The sequence below is a fragment of the Manacus candei genome, unplaced genomic scaffold (genome assembly GCF_025592945.1).
Source record: "Manacus candei isolate 608988 ecotype Guabito, Panama unplaced genomic scaffold, ASM2559294v1 h1tg000056l, whole genome shotgun sequence".
Taxonomy (NCBI): Eukaryota; Metazoa; Chordata; class Aves; order Passeriformes; family Pipridae; genus Manacus; species Manacus candei.
Window position 1 is genome coordinate 7,819,567 of NW_026138104.1, and position 18,098 is coordinate 7,837,664.

At 36.3% G+C, this 18,098-nt stretch overlaps 1 protein-coding gene across 2 annotated transcripts in view; it reads left to right on the forward strand.

Annotated features, from left to right (window-relative positions):
* Window positions 1–18,098, forward strand: part of GPR158 (G protein-coupled receptor 158) — a 184,048-nt gene that overhangs the window by 98,329 nt on the left and 67,621 nt on the right. For both annotated transcript variants that reach the window (XM_051802307.1, XM_051802308.1), the window contains exon 5: window positions 5,640–5,708. In XM_051802307.1, the coding sequence (XP_051658267.1) occupies window positions 5,640–5,708 (69 nt within the window). The remainder of the gene's footprint in view (window positions 1–5,639; window positions 5,709–18,098) is intronic.

Here is an 18,098-nt window from a genome sequence, read left to right on the forward strand (position 1 = left end):
GCCTTTGCTTCTTCCTTTCATTTAATTTCTGCATTAATTGACTGCATAGCCTAGCAAAACAGGCACTTCAAGTGATCTAGATTTTTGATGATTGCTATTGTAGATATTCAGCTTTTAAATTTACCGTAAGTCTGTGAATAGACCGAAATTGAACTTAGGTATTATTTACCTTATTATTAATTTTCTTTCTTCACCACATCTAAGCAACATGTCCCCAAGGAATTCCCACTTTTATAAGGAAAGATGTCCCTGAGACATTAACTATTTTCATTGTGAGAGTCTTCACTCACAAATACTGTTTTCTCAAATATTTATTTTGTAGGTGGTGTAGTGCAACTTAGATGCAGCAGAACCTGTGTTTCTAAATGCAGAAGACCTTATCATCATGACATATCATACAGATTTCATTACTCTCATAACAGAAAGGATCAAGGGCCACATGAATTGAAAAATAGAGTACATGGGGATATCCTGGATGCCTGACATCTTGTGCACTTATAATGAAATTGATTTATGATTGATAGCCTTTGCTTTTCCTGACTTTTTTACAGTAAAAAGTAAATTTAATAATTGTATTCTATTGGAGCTCACCTTCAACTAGTAATAGAAATAAAATGACCTTCATGTAAGTATTCTTCAAAGGCTTTAAGGGGAAATGAAAGAACATGAGGATTATATTTATTTGGTTTAGAAATACTGCACAAAACCTGCAAATGCCAGAAAATTCTGACAATTTGCCAATATAGTTTAAGTGGCAGCACATAACTGTAGGCCTGTCTTTGGAAAATTGGCCTTTGCTATGAAATCTTCTGTGTTTACAATCCATATTCTATTAATAGATATTATTCAAATAGAACAATTATCATTAAAAGTGTTTGTCAGTGTGGCAAGAGGTTGAACAGGACACACAATTTTCTCTTCTATTGTTTTACAGTGCAATTTTCAAAAGAGCTCCATGTCTTTCTCCCTTGAAGTGAAGGGTGTTTCCTGCAGTTAGCTGGGAATGAGTTGCTTGAGTTTTGTTCCTTAACCAACAAAAATAAAATTAAAGCATAGCTTTGTTATGGGAATTGACAGTTCCCTTTTCCTGGATAGCAGTTCTAATCAGTCTCTGAATTTATTATCAAGAAAATCAATAAATTATGATAGTACTCACTGAGGGTTCAAAGAACTCCTTCCAGTTGCTTTTGTGCTCATTCTTTAGTCCCCAGTAATCCTCTTCCAGATCTGAGCAGTATTAAGATAACCACCACAATGAAATGTATTTCCACTCTTTTCTACTCTTCTTAATATCAGTGTCTGGGAACTGGCAACTTTTGTCTCTTGACAAAGAGCCAAACATCTTGCTGTTGCTCAGCCTCAGGGATGGAAAGAAGGGTCTCTGTATTCTGTTTCTTAAAAGTAAATTTTAAGTTAGATAAAATTCCTGAAAGTTAGCACTTCAGTTTTTCCACACAGCTCTTTCACTGAAAATGATAACTGTATTTTTGTAGTTGGGAAAAGATATATGGAATAAGAAAGAGGAAGAAGGTTCAGTGGGCTTTAGAAAAACAGCACATGAAAATCAAAGGAAAAATACAGTCATACTGAAAAAAATTTGTTTGTTGGGAAGGTGTATTTTAATAAGAAAAGCAACTGGTAATAAAACATTTCAGTCAGCTCCACTTCAGACCACGTATGTTCAACTTGACAAAAATCTCTTTTCACCTCTGTTGTTTAGTAGAACTAAAGAGCAGTTGTACCAGGAAACAAGAATTTGAACAGGAAGAGTTTTCAGGGAAGGGAGAGATTTGGGAATACAGTCCAGTAAGATCTCATCACATCTCTCATGTCCTCACATGTAGAGGAGAATGGATCTGCACCACAAGGGTCACAAAGGTCCTCCTGGGAGCACTGGAGAGCGAGCATGTTACCATTACACATACCTTTAGCTAACCTTTTCATTTCACTTGTTTTGAGACAGTTTTGCATAGTAATTTTTCTAGTCACTTCAAATACATCAGCTTAGTACAGCAGAGCACACTTGGGCCTGTTCTCTGTCTTTCCTTGCTTCTCTACCATTCTGTCTTGTATCCATATGTGTTTTCCAGTTGTACATTGAGTGGTAGATACACTTTACAATTTAATAAATATGAATGTGTTGTATTTAAAGTAGAGATCAAAGAAGAATTCTATCTAATTTTTTTCCCTAATAGTTTCTTGTATACTTCATTTATCTGTACGACAAGCTCACATTCTGGTGAAGCCATCTTTGCAAAAGGAAATTTTCTTTAAATCACAGCCTTCTTTGGTCATTCTTTATGTTATAGAAGTGGCAGAACTGTTTAACAAAAGTGAAAACAAATCAAAATATGCCAACCTTTTCCCCTCACTAGGTTTCCATGGTATCATGCTCATAAAATACACAGTGACATGTGGCCATGGAGGAATCTGCAGTCTTCCTGGACTGATACCAAAAGTCTTTAGTTCTATTAATTCGGTATTATGCAATGTAAGAGATACAGGATTACATTAATTTTATTTTGGGTTTTAATTTCTTCTTTTTTTCTCCACTCTGAAAATACTTTGACACTCATATCACTGACTTTGTGTGGTGACATTCAGGAATTCAGTGGTAATTAATGCTGCTGTATTTCCTGGATTGCTTAGGACCATAGAGAATTGAAATGCAGTATCTTCTGTGCATATTTATACATAATTTCAGCTTTTTATTTTGTTCTACTTGATGCAACTTACACAGCTTATTTTTTAAATTTCTCTCATGCAAATAATTGTTAAGTATTTATTTATGACTCTTTAGCAGTGCCCAAGGGGCACGAATGGCTTTCTTAATGATTCGCCCAAGAAATGGTGTTACTTTCTAAGACAGAAGGATAAGGAATGACTGCTTACCTCAAAGGCTACTAATGTGGTCTAGATAGAATGAGTAGATGGAAGACTGAGCAAATCTTAAGGCATAAATCAGTCCTTCACAAACAGGCCTAGATCAGTAGATGGTATAGGTAGCTAAATTAAGTTTGAAAGTTAGTATGAAACTAGAAGCAAAATAAAGTGCAGTATCACTGAGGTGTCAGCAACGTGTAACCATTGAGTGTGACTAGGAAATCCAGAAAGGACAGTTTTACTGGCACAAAAAAGTAAACATAGAAATAAAACCCTGAAAGGGAAATGAGCACACAGGCAAAGTGGCAATAAACAAACTGTACACAAGATGAACAACCAGAGAAATAAATAAGTAAAACCAAAATAAATGCCAACAAGCAAGGCAGATGCAAAAAACCAGGCAGCTGTTAAGGAAAAGAAGAAGAAATTGAGCAAACATTAAATGCAAGTTGAAGAAAATCCCATTGCATGAAATTTCAGGGCTGTATCATAAAATGCCCTGATTTCTGTGATTTCCGTCAGAGAATTTTATTTGTGCAGCCAGTATTGGTGGACACCAGCTGGTGGAGACTTTGGTTTATCATTAGGCTTTGGTTTATCATTCTTTCATTTATTTTCTTAAAAGAGCAAAGGCTTTTTTCTTGAGGTATATGGGCATATTCACTGTTCTGTGTGTCGTAGATGTATTTGTGATGCTGCCCCCAGCCATGCCTGAGGGGCCCATATTTGCAAAGTCTGTACAGTGGAAGATTTAGCTTTTGGTCAAAAAGCTATTACTCAGAGACTGCTAGAAATACCTAGTTATCTAATATACCATACATTTATCTAATAAAATTTAAAACGTTTTGTTTTAGTTTGGTTTTCTCCTCATTACTTATTCCCTGTTGTTAAAGCTTCAGTGCTGGATGGAGTTTTTTCTTCCTGGACTTTACCTTTCGGAATATAGTGGTCACTATGGAAGAAAAATGGAACTCATGTATCTTTAAAATCACTTATTAAAATATCTCTTTTTCTTTGCAGTAGCAAAAATCAACAGTTTCAAAAATGTAGATTGGGAGGATTTTCATACTTCCATTTCCATACTATTTTTTTTCTCTACACTTACACAAAAATAGTTCTTTGGTTGTACTATTTCTTATCTGAAGTTTTGTGCTTTTCTTCATCGCTGTGGATAGCATTCATATGTACTAGAATGTCTACTCCATTTAATGAGGAATCCTGTTAAGAAGAGCTATGATATCTTTAAACATTGGGTTAAAACCTCCATTTTCCTGGTATCAAAGACTGAGACAAAAAACACAGTCAAAACTTGGATTCAAGCTCATTTTGAATTTCGGTGTTTCTTTGTAAGCCACATTTCTTTTAAGGCAGGAAGGAGAAGTGCATAGACAGAATTCACAGAGAATGGTCCCTCCCTGAACACAGGTGAGAAGAAAATCATGGATTAATTACTTGTTTTGGAAGAAGAGCTGTAAATGCTGAAGTTCTTTGCCCCTGCAGGTTCTCTTACAATCAAGCCATCCAGAAAAAAGCTCGATAAGTAAAGACTGATCAGGATGTGAAAACTTGTTTAAAAAAGGATGTTCACACAGAAGCTATATGAAGAGCAGATGTTTTAGATAATTTCCATCTTCCGTGTATGAAGTCTGTTTCACTTTGTTGGCCATCCTATCACACACAGATGCATTGTATAAAATAAGAAAGAAGAGTTTCTTCAGTGGTTTGAGTATTGCTCAGTCATGAGAGATGAGTTCACTGACCTCTGCCAGTGTCTTGTGTGGTGTTGGGCAGACCCCTTTGCATTGGTTCCTGGGAGAAAAGTGTCATCTTATGAAGATGTTGTGAAGAAAAACTGTATCAAAACAAGTGAAGCTTCCACGTATGGCAGAATCAGGGCCACAAAAGGAATCTTGTGGACACAGTCCTATAATGCTTTTTATAGTTTTTATAATTTTGTACTGGGAATTTGACATCACAAAGTGTGAAACTCCCTGGGGAAGGAGATGGTTAAAGAAGAGGGAAGCAGTGCTGACGTTTTGTCTCTAAGATAAGGCCCAGTTGCACTCTACATAAATCATCAAACTTGTTTGAATACACTTTGTGTTAGGAAAAAGAATTGATTTTTTTGTTTAATTTTAAGATGTAAGAAAACATGATGGAGAGACTACATTAGAATCAGTAAGGAAATAGCATGGTATTTTTACAATCCTGACAAATTAATATCCGAATTAACATCTTTGTACAAAATGTCAGAAAAAATAAAGGCACTTTCAATCTAAGAGCACACTACATTCAGTAAAATGGTAGATTATTCATACATATTATAGAAGCCAAGTCTTTAATGTGAAATAAGTAAAAATATTCAAAGGACTTCTTGAAATTTAAACAATGCAGAACAAATTCCACAGTTAATTCTTACCTGTAATTCCCATGATCCATAATTCTTTACACTTGAGAGCAAATTTAGCAGTTTCAAATTGTATCCAGGTATTGTGTGTTGAATAGTATTTGACATAGGAAAGAGTGATTTTTTTTTTTAAATTGGATTTTGTAAAACACAACCATTTTAATGGGCCTGTGAATTAAAGAGTGCAGAGCATGCCAGTATGACAGACAGCTTAACATTCTGCTTTAATAAGCTTTACTGTGGAAGTGTTATACTGACAATAGTGAAGGTGCCTTCTGCAAAGAAACTAGCATTGAAATGTCACACGGAGAGAATTTTCTAATATTTTGTGTTGGTTTTTGTCTTCTAGAGTATCAGGGCTTCAGGGCTGGTGCTGTTGGAAACCATTCTTTTTGGATCACTTCTTCTGTACTTTCCAGTAAGTCAAACTATAACTTTAAAAAAAATTATATCCCTGCCAACATTTTAAAACATTGCATGAGTGACTTGGTGAAAATATAAATGTCAAAACTAATTATTACTTTAATCTGACTGTAAAATTTGATGTGTTCTGTAAATATTCTTAAGAGCATTCAAATGTTTTGCTATATTTGTAATAATTCTCCATTTTCAATTTAATGAACTTACCAGCCATTTTGACTTGGAAGTTTTTAGGTGTTCTGGGCTAAGCTGATTTTTTTTTTTTTTAGAGATGACAGCTCTCTAATCTGTGCTATGGGAAAAATCAGCAAGGTGTGTAAAAGAAAGACACTGATTACACCAAGTATTTTTCTGGAGTGTAGTACAGAGGAAGATAGTTATTTCAGTGTATTAGTGGCATATATTTTGATGTTTTTAAGGCTATGTGACATCTGCAACACCATGTATTTGGGAAAATTAGATGGTATTATCTCTATGCTGTAAGTGGAAAAAAAAGTACTTTCACAGTCATGTGAGAAATACATTACAAAACTTATAGAAATATGGAACCATTCTCTTTTCAAAAATCCTAGGAAAACTGAGTTTGTTAATTGTTACATAAACCCAACACAATGGCTAGATTAGGCAAGATATCAAAGTATAGATTTGAAAGAAGTTGATAGCATGCAGGTCAGGAGAGAAACAAAGGTGGAGTTGTGGGCTGTTTTCAAATATGTTTGTGTTCTCTTTTACTCTGTAGTCAGAATCTTCTGTACTTTTACAGACCAACATGTAGGTACTGAGAGACGAGCTGGATAACAAAACTCTTTAGTAGTTGCAGAAAAAGTAGCAAATAAACTGTAGTAGAATGTGTGAAGAATACTATAAGAAACACAAATCCTGATGGAATTTTTATACATTGTTTTTTTCAATTGTGTGGGCCTCTCAAGTTCTAAAGAAAAAGTGTGTGCATTTCTAGGATAGTTTTATGTGTTTTTTCATCTTTCACTTTGCAGATGTCAGGGAAGTAAAAGTTTTTGTTTTTTCCATATTGCGCAAATGTTTTTTTACAACAATACATTTCCCCAGAATTTTCAGAGTGTCTTTCATGTTTCCCTCTGGTGAACAGAACAGAAAGCCCATGCACTGTTTCCTCAGCTGGTGGTGTGAAAGAAGCATTTACAGAAATTCATAGCATAAAGCATTCCATTTCACAAAGGACTAATGTCTTTTGGTGGTGTCTGTCTTCAGTCTTCAGGTGCTTGGAATGTGAACTCTTGATATTTAGCTTTACATGGACAGTATCTAAGTGTGCTCATCTGCTTATTGTCTTGAAAAGGAGCACAAAACAGAGCGGAATGGCTTGAGAAAGGGAACCCAAGGTCTAAATGGAGAGTCTCATTTGCACCAGCTGACATTCACACACACATTTATAGCAAGGCATAGAGCATATATTATCATTTTATATGTTAGTCACGAGTCACGTACCTGCAAAGCAGATCTTGTTTTTCCTGGGTCATATCCATTGCTTATTTAGTCCTTCCTGTTATTTGGTGGTTTTGTTTGTTTCTGAGAAGAATTGGGAATATTCTGTGACTTACTGATACGGTTAAAGACTTAGTAACATGTGCTCAGAGGTTGTTGTTTCAGCTATTTGATTTGGTCCTCATTTTATGGAAGAGTAGTACATTAGAGTTTTAAGGCTAGTTAATACAGATCTCAACTCTTATAGACCCAAATTAGGCTATGTTTTCCACAGATAGTGTGAAATGCAAGTTAATATATGGAATGGAGTTCACAAGCATCACTACAGAAGGATGTTGTCTTTTAACATGAGGCTGTTTTCCTTTTTGTATCATCTCTTCTATTGTGACTTGGAGTGTAAAACCAAAAAGCTTTACTTTTGCACTCAACCAAGTGCATAATTACGGAGTGTGGCTTAGTGCATATAATGATGTAAAGACATAAAGTGACAGCATTTCAGTTCTAAATAACTGAAATCACTGTTCATTTACAGATACAATGCAAAATTACATTCTTATTTAAAAAGCAAAATCCCCTTAGATTTTCTCAACACTGCTCCAAGTCTTTGCATCTTTATTCTCTGTTCTTCTACACTTTCCTAAATTCGCACTTTTTCTAGATCTGTTCACTCAGTCTGTCTTGGATTGTTTTGAGAGCCTTCAGCATACAAATTTCACTGTGTCCAAAAGGGGTTTACTGCACCTCTGACTTTTCCTACCCTCTAATTAAATGGAAACCAAAACCTACTTTGTTACATTGCTGAATTTCTTTCACTAATTGTCGTTGTTTGCATGTCTACATGCAGTAATCTATTCATAGTGTAACATCATTAATTGAAAAATAATATCACCAGTCAGCTGCTTTTGGTGAGAAAAACAGCTGTTACAATGCCCTTCTAACCAAATGGGAAGTGCAAATGATGGTTTCCACCTAAATTTATTATTCAAATTCTGCTATACTGATAACAACACTCTGATCTTTCCTGAATTATAAGCAGGCAGATGAGCTTTGTCTATTACAAATGCATAGATTTTACCCAGAAGTTGCTGGGCAACTCTCATTTTTTGTGTTTTCTGTAGTCTCACAGTAACAACTCTAATATTTCTTTGCTTAGTCTTTTCAATTATCAATGGACCTCCTCCAAATGAACTCTAGGGTTTCTAATTGATTTTGCTTATATTTTTTTGTTCTTAGATTTTGAATAGAAAGACAAAACCCAACCATCTTATGGATGAGTCCCTTGACTTCTGTACTTGGTAGCTGATTACTTTCCTTTTCCAGAAATATTAACTATTGAAACTTTTACACCTTTCCTAATTCCATGTCTTGCTAATGCTTGGAACTCACTGACACAGGTTTAAAACCTTTTGCATGCTACAAAGACCTTCAACAAAAGTGAGCACAAGCACAATATTATAAGAGAAAAGCCTGTTCATTGCATTAGGGGTCAGATCTCAGCTGATTTTACATATCTGTAATAGGCACAAGTTGAAAAATAGGAAATTCTGATTAGATATCAGGAAACATTTTTTTATTATGAGGGTGGTCAAATACTGAAACAGTTTGTCCAGAGTTGGTAAAATATCCATCCTTGGAGGTATCATGACTTGACTGGGCCCAGCTCTGAGCAACCTGACCTACTAGACCTGTTTTGAGCAGGAGGCTGGACTAGATGACCTCTGAAGCTCCCTTGCAGAGGAAATTATTCTGAGTCTGTGTTGCTTGTATATGTATCCATAGCTGAAACAGTTACCCTATGCCCACCTGAAGAGGAAATGGGCCTTTTATGACTTTAGACTTGAAGATGAGGTGCATCATGGCCAGCACTTCATGGACTATAAAGGAAGCCTGAGGTACTTGCCTCAAATGGTGATGAATTCTACCCCAGGCAACTAGGATTATCTGATATATTAAATATTTTCCATACTGCTACTCTATGTTAACTGAAACTCCAAAATTAACTCCATGCAATATTATGATACAATTTCTACAACCAGTGAGAAAAGTTAATGAGTCTAATGATGCAAAGACAAAGGGAATAATTTCTTCTCCATATTCTTGATATAGCAGATAAGTACTAGGTTTAAATTCCAGCAAGTCAAAGTTATGTTAGGCAGCGGAGGTGAACCTTGTAACAGTGAGACCAGTTAGACCATAAGATGAACTAGTTTAGGAGGCTGCAGAGTATCTTTTTAAAGACTGTTAGGATTTTGGTCCTTCAGTCTTCTCATCCTTTGGCTAAAGAATCTGAATTCTTTACTGCTTTCCCTTGTTTTTCCAAACCGCAAGTTATAGCAAGGCTGGTTGCCACTTTAGAGAAATGGAGCTGTGGGATGGCAGAGCATGGACTTCCTAATGCTCATGAAATAGTTCAGTAGTGAATCCTCGAATAAGCTTTGTGCTCAGACATCTTGCTGCATGTGTTAGGTGTTAGGATGTGTTTCTGGGGCTGTCTTAGTTCCTCTTTCATGCCTGAGCTAGAATCACCTACCCTTTTCTGTTATGAGAAGGGATAGAAAGTGAGGAGGAGTAGAGCTTAGATATGGATGTGGTTTTTTTTCCCCTCAAATGATCTGTATGTGAATTAGCACAGAAGAAGTGAGCCATGAGGGTTGGGAGGATGAGGCTGTGGTAGCTCCGTTAGTTGTAATAGTCCTGAGCAGAGCAAGGTCACTGGAAAGCTCTGGTTTTGACATTTATGAATGTGAAAATGGAACAGTGCAAAATACTTTTATGCATTTGTCCCTCAAGTATTCCTATAAGGGATGTGTTACAAGAGCTCAGTCACTGTTTATTCTATACACATTGATGTGCACTAAGGTCAACTGAAAGATTGGCTTTTTCCAACACATTTATCACTGCAAGCCTGCTTTGATACCCCAGATGTTTTAGGTTGATTCTTTTTCAGAATATAATTACATCTTTACTCACAAAATAGTGTTTAAAGCTTTTAGAATTAACACTTGTCATTTTACTGTTGTTATTTCGGATAAAGAACATGCCTGTCTTTGGTGTTCATGTCACTGAAGTCCAAGGACACAGTGTAAATATCTGCTCTGAGATAATCACTACAGATTTCCCTAGTACTCTAGAAAAGGGTCTTTCCATTTTGTTTGGATCGTAGTGGATTAGATGTCCAGACAATGGAAAAGGCAGATTTTAAATACTGTGTTGCCAGGATTTTATATGTACATTGTCTTAGCAGAGATGCAAGGGAACCAGGCTGAAGATGATGCAATCCTTTGTCTCCCTTGGTCAGTGTCCTTGTCAGATGAATGGACTTTTTGAAGTTAACGTGCAACTGGTAAACCAATAGAGTTTTTTGGAGAGCCAGCTTTCTTTGAATGCAAAAGCCAGAAGTAAGCTGGTGTAGCCTCTGCATGACAAGCTTGTGCTACAAAGTACAGAAACCTCATAGGTACTGGAATCACTTCTGTCCTTGTCCTGAACTGTGCTAAGAAAAATGTTTATGACTATTTTTATTAATAGGGAGTAAGCACTGAATATTTTCTGCTTTTCAGATAAATATATTTGAAATGGCAGTAAAACAAGATACACAGTGTGGTAGTTTTTCATGGTTCTGTTACCACTAATCTACATAGCTATCTTAAAAGATTCTACTAGCTACTATTAACTAGAGACTGTTGTATATATGATTATCCACATTAAGAACTGTGATTAGCAAGAGGTATATGTCTCCTGATCTTGATTAGATATTGATATCTCTGTGTATATGACCAATATTTGGGGTATTGGAAACTTAGTAGAGCTATGACATCATAAATTCTAAGAGATCATGCAGATGGAATTTGGTGAGGAGTATTTTTTTATATTCTCTGTGTTTCTGTATGTCTGTGTGCTGTATTCCCAGGATAGCTTAAGCTGGAAGGGACCTCAGGAGGCCTCTAGTCCAACTTCCTGCTCAAAGGACAGTCAGCTATAAGACTTGCTACAAGACAAGGTGTCATGGTTTAGCAACGGTATTCTCTAATTTAGTACTCCCATGAAAACCCCACATGCCACTCCCCCTTCCCCCTCTCCAACTGGAGGCACAAAAGGCAAAGATTATGGGTTGAGATAAGAACAATTTACTGGAAAGAGCAATGAAATAAGAAAATGAACATTAACAGCAATGATATTAAAAACAAAAGTGTACAAAAGAGAGAGAGTGATTCATGTGCAAAAATGTTCATGAGGGCCTCATGACAATAAACAATACTGGACAGCTCCCCCTGCCACATTTTCTCCACCAGAAGGAACTCCTTCTCCCCAGAAGACAGTCCCTTCCCCCTCCTGGCCAATATGCCGTCCTGGCTACTGCAAAAAATTAACCCTGTCTTGGCCAGAACCAGGACACAGGGTTACTAAGGGCTTTATCCAGTAGGTCTTAAAAACCTGCAAGGATAGAGACTCCCCAACCAGGCAATGCAGAGGCACACAGTAAAGTCACATAGTTGTAGTTTCTTTGAATAGTGATAAAATATGTGATGTTGCTGGAACATATAGTGGGATTTATAAATGACAGGCTGAAGATACATCAGTGAACATACAGGTACTGATGTTACTATTTTTTCACATCTTGGACTCCCATGCTCATCCTTGAGACAATAATTGCAATGCCATGACAAAACTCAGTTTTCCCCTTCCACAAAGGGACAGTACAGTGTTGTAGGAGGCTAGTGTTATTTTTGCTACTCTGAAAGCTTTTTTGAGAACTGAGTTTGAAGGACACATTTGTCAGAGTCTAAGTTCAGTGAATAGCCAAGTATATGTAAGCGTGCAGGACTTGAGAACTGGAGAGAAAAGGACAGCAACCAGTGACCTGAACCAACTGCCACACTGGGTTTTTGTTGACCTTTTTATTTTAAATTACTGTCTTGCACTGCTGGCTTGCAGGGACTTGTGTGGTACAATCTTGCCAGCCCTTCATTCGGCGAAATTAATCCTGCGGTGAGGGGAGCGGGGCAAAATCTTGTGGTCTTTCTTCTTTATTCATAATTCCACTGAAATAACTTGCATGAATAAACTTATTTATATATAGATGAAACTCTACATTGATATATTCTTTTCAAAATAGTGTTATAAAACCAGACCAACAGTCCTGAAAAACAATGCACAATATTTAGCAAGGAGTTTTAAAATTTTTTGGATATAGCATGGGCAATAACACATGCACAAGTTAAAAATCTGCTACATTTGAAAAATAAAATTGTGGGAACTCTTTTCTGATCATAGAAAGCTTTGAAACACAAAAGTTATCAAAGGGTAGAATGTGGGAGCACTCATATGGAGGAAAATAGTGCTGGAAATACTCATGGTATGTTCCTTACTTAAGCCTGAAACCATGCTGTAATAATTCATCCTCATTGCTCTACTCTCTAAAGCTAAACCATTAGATACTTGAGCAGGAGACCACAGCAGTGCCACTTTCAAGTCAAAGAATTAGAAGAACACCTGATTGAAAAAAATCAAATCAGTGAAAGTCCTTGTTTGACCTCACTGTTTCTGCTGAATTAGAGTAAGAAAACAGGAAAAAGGTCTTACTGAATGAGTATGTACTTTATTTTATATAACTCTTGTTGGATCTTAATAGCAAATAAGCTAGAAAGGATTGGACTAATTTTCTCAGACAAACATGTTTTGATGACCACACTGATCACTTGGCAAGTGAACTGAATTGATAGGCATGATGCTTTAGAATATGTTTGAATTTTACTGTAGTGATGTAAAAGCTTATGAAAAAAATGAATACATGAGAAAAGGCGCTCACATGTATTAGTTCAAAATATAAATGTGATGGAACTTTTACAGGAAAGATAATGAAAAAGGATATACCCTATTTTTATTAAACTGTAAAACTAAAGAGACAAGAAGTTTAGGTAGTATAGATGAGCCAGGATTGAACTGTGCCAAAAAGGAAAATATTAAAAGTTGTAGTTGTCATGTACATATTCTCAGTAGGGCATAGCCCTTTTATCAGTGATTTGCCTTCACTCATTTTATCACTCAGTTTAGCACCTGAGAGACTGCATGTTGATGGGAGATAAATTTCAGTCATTCTTTTTCACTTACCCATTGCGTTTCAGTGAAAGCTAGAGACATGTTCATGTTCTTCCACCGTTGTTTATTCATGCTTTCATACCTGAGACCCAAGGAGCAACAACTATAGTCAAGTGAAAGGTCTGTGTCTTGTTTTTAAGTCTTCCTGAACTTTTTAGACTCAGGTGTTGTTGTTGTGATCTGCCCCAACAAGAATCTGAAGCAAAATGAAAGCAGTAGCAGTTCAAGCCTAAGGAAGACTTGAAATAGATAAGCTGATACTACCATGCTGTTTCTGATATGAAATTTAGTGCAGTTGTAAACCAGTGCTGTCAGAGGGATAGTGGCAGTATCATAGCTCACCATGCCTTGGAATATGAAGTTGAGATATTAAAGGTAAGGCATAAACCAGTATAAAATGTACAGCTGAGTGATAAAACATGATACTTTACCTATCAATTTCCATGTCACTTGACAGAGAACTCTGCATCAACACAGAGGAAAAGGAAAAGACAGAGTCTCCATCTCAAAGCCTGTTCACTGTGAATAATACAGGAGCTGAAATATGCTTTTTTTTCCTCGTTTGTTTTTTTTTCTCGATCTCTCTTCTTTTATGTATGAATGCATTAGGTATTTCCTAACCATCAACTTAAGAGTTTAAGTGTTGCACCATGAAGGGTGATTAATGGTTAATGATTAGGAGATATGAGGAATTCAATACATTACAATGGAGAAAGAGAAGAGTTGATGTTTTTGGAAGAGATCCTTAAGAAAGGAGATTTCATCCATCAGAGATGAGGCCGCCCTTATTCAGTCATTCTGCATGCTGAGTACCTAGAAGATGCAGGCAATGATATCTTTATGGTTTTCAATAACAACTGCTAGAAGTTAAGCAGTTTTCAGTTTACAGGGAAAATTATATGTTAACTAATGAAATCTTTGCACTGGAAAAATCTTACAGAATTATATTAGTGATAGTGCAAAGTTTTCATTACTGTGTAGCACTTCTAAACTTCTCATTCCTAAACTCTGGGATTAGAGATCAATGGGATTTAAATCAATGCTGTTAAACCAAGACCACTTATTGCCTGATGTAAATAAGAAATTAGCTGTTTACTTGTAGAAACTAGGAAAAGTAATATAAATACTTATGAGAGCAAAGACAAGTTTAAAATACAACATGAGTTGCAATATAAAATTATCAAAACACATGAACAAGTAGCAGTGTACGAGGTATTCTGTATTTCTTCTATTATTGATAATAGTAGAGTCATCTGACAGAAATGCTCAAAATTTTACTTTGCCAGGGTTAAAAAATTGAAGTGGTAGGGGCCAGCAGGCAAAAAATTTGCTATGAAACTAGCTAGATTCATTTCTGAAACTGAGACTTGAAAGACTAGTGCTTGGGTCTAAACATACATCACATCAAGTAGGCAGAGATGAGATTTCTGTTCTTAGAAGTAGCAATAATACTGTGGATGCGACAGAAAATGTTCATTAGAGCAAGCAGTTAGTCTTTGTAAAAAGCAGCTTTTTCCTATGTGATATAAACCTTCTATTTCTTGGATATAACTGTGTATTAGGACCACATAAAAAAGCACTATTTTCAACAGGCAGTGTTTTATACAAACTTTGATTTCGAGATTCTATGCCTTTATGGAACTAAGCTCAGATCTGCAAATAGATGCAAGTTTTGAGAAAGCTATTAAGAAATATACTGTACTTCATAACTGATATACAGTGTTCACGTGCTGATCTCCCTTTGAAATCTGAACCCAAAGTAGATTTCTTGTAGTGGCATGATGCAGTTCAGTAAGTTCTGGACGTTCTTGGGAGAGAGAAAAAAAAAAAAGAAGCAAAGGAAAATATACCAATTCAGTCAAAACTCTTATTGGAAATGGATAGAAGGATTTCAGAGCTAAAAAAAATTTAAAGCAATTCCCAGGTAATACATGTGGACAAAAAACCATAGAAAATAAGAGTATGAAAAGAGACTCTCTTCCATCAAACAAAAAAATTGTAAAATAACATTTTATACAGTTCTCTTACAGTGTATAATTTATCAAACTTAAATTATTTAAATCATCTGCAATTGTCATTATTATTTGATGTTAATATTTTAAATAAGCTAGGGTGCTAAAGCCTTATTGCATATTGTTTAGTCAGTAAAAGCAATGTAAAGAGAAAAGGGAAAGGATGATAGTGAGAAAATCGAATAAAGAATTTGAGAGATCTCATTGAAACACAACAAAAAGTCTAATGTAGCAACAGGAAAATTAATCTAAAATTGAGCAATCAAACAGTATAGAAATGAAAACAAGACACAAATGACATCTTGTACTTTGATACAGTCAGCACTCTTATTATCATGACTACATGTTATAGAAGATATCTGTAAAACCACAGATTGTACATTCAGTGCTCGTTCCTTGCTTGCATACGGTTATTTCTCACTACTCCTTGCAAGCTTTCTTTTTCTTTCCTAAAACACCACTTACATAATTGTATAAGATAAATCTTTTATTCTTTCCTTTTACTTCCTCTGTATTGATGTGTGGTTTCTCATCTCATATTTAAATTATGAACTCTTTGGTACAGGGATGTTTGGCTTAGCTGTGCCGTGCACAGCAGGGTCATGATCAATGAGTAAGAATCACGTTACAAATGGCTGTTACTAATAATAACAACAATGAAAGTGTTTAAAAATATTTTATTAAAGGTGTGAGCAAGGACACATTTAATGGTGAATTTTTCATCTTCCAAAGGTCTGGTAGCATCCATTTTTTTTTTACAGTGCTAGAAATTATAGGTACTTTATGAGAATGATCTGAGAATATTTGATTTAGACTTGAAAAGATTAAGGCGTAGAAGTACAGACAGGAAAAAGCCTGACACTGGTCCCACATGGACTGTATTTCAGAACTACTCTAATTTCTATGGAGCTGCATCCAACTTGCATTAAAAGACATTAGATGATAAACAAAGCAGAAAGAAACTCTCACTAGAAAGCATCGATCTATGGGCTTTAAGATTATAGGAGGAACAGTGGGAAAGCTTGCATTGTCAAGGGGCAAGAGCAAGAACAGGTCCGAGTTTTATCAAATGAATAATCCAGTCTTCTTCTGAATAGTCACGGAATGATGAGTTTTTAACTCAGATTTGTTCATTTTTAGGGGACTGACCTGAGCTCATAAGGTACAGAGTGTCCTGGTGAATATGTTCAAGTATTCCATGTAAACTGGAGCAGCTCTGCTAGAGTGGGTTGGGAACAGGCCAGCTTCCGATGCCTGAGCTGCCTCACAGTTGGCATGCCTTTACAGATAAGGGTCTTTGCACTCCCTCACTCTAGCCAGGGATTTAAAACTGCTTTTCAATGGCCTGAGTGAGGTTACTCAGTCCTTTGGTTTGGCCTTACCAGTAAGGCTGGATCCTACACACTAACAACTGAAGAGGGCTCAGAAGGGAGTTAAATGTTCCATGGTTTGGCATTGGCATGAGTTGGGTGGGTTTGTTTGTGTAGAGAGGGGCTCAGATGTATGCTACATTAGACAAGGTTGTTGTGACTTACAGCAAGGAGTCGATCTTGAAGCTAATCCTTTAGATGCCTTAGACCCCTTGGCAGGTAAGGATTACCGATTTACATGTCTTGTTGTCTTCTCACATGTTGCAGACAATAGAGGGTTCTTGCTTTGTATGTCGAGTGTGAGATTGACTCAAGGCTAGTGAGAAAGGCAGTAAGCCAAAAAGCAGGCAAAAGTATACCTAAGCAGATACTTGGAGTACCTGGAAACTTTGTCAGTGTCAGGGTCATTGGTTTTAAAAGTAATCTGAGGGTTTTGCACTGGAAAATGCAAACCATATCCATAGCATACACAGACACAAATCCTTACATATTCCAAATGTGTTCCACTGGTGCAACTTGTGGTGGGCAGATCCACCACAAAGGCAGAGTGTGTTCCTCGGGTGTGCTGCAGTCTCAGTGCTTTGTGATGGAGTCAAGCTGTGTTAAGAGTTTCTGATGGGAGAGGGTGCCCTGTGCTGCTCCCATGGCCGACTGCCATCCCGGCAGCAGCGCGTCGTCCCTGTGGGCACTTGCTGACTGAGAGCGTGTTACAAAGAGGTTTGGTTCTGCTTCTGCTTTGGTTTCTCACCAAACCAAAAAGTTTGGTGAGAAACCATTTTTTGATAAAGGGAAATCTTAATAGTTCTTCATTTAACTTTTTTTTCCTAATAAATTTATATTGATACTGTTTTTCCTGCATGACCAAAACTTTTTTTATCACTTTCACTGAAGGAAATGTTTAAACCTGTTACATGTATATCAAACAGGTATATTTTATATGTCATATGCTGACACTTATGCAGACTGTGATGACATTTAGGAAGAAAAGTAAAGGAAGTTTTGTTGGCATAAGGAAGTGCTTTCCACTTTCCCTTCAAGTATCGTATCTTGTTCAGACTTACATCTTCCTTTTAAATTTCGGAATTTTCTGCAGGAAATAGTTAAATAACCAATGTTTTTGAAACATGGAGCTGTGATTTAATCTTCAGATCTCTTTTTCTATGTCAATCCAAGAATGTAAGTTGTCACATTAGTCAGAGTTCAATTGTATATATTCCAGTAGTATGTTGTTAAATCTCCTAATTTTGCTTAGTTTTTTTATCTAACCTAATCCTCTCAAATATAGCATGTACTGGGGTGCTGTATACAAGCATGTGTTCTCAGTGTTCAGCTCTGTCTCTTAAATTCCAAATCTGACAACACCAACATGCTGAATCCTTGAAATGTGGAGTTTTTTTATTTTAAATCTGGCAGAACTTCCTGGCCCGTAGAGTCAGCTCATCC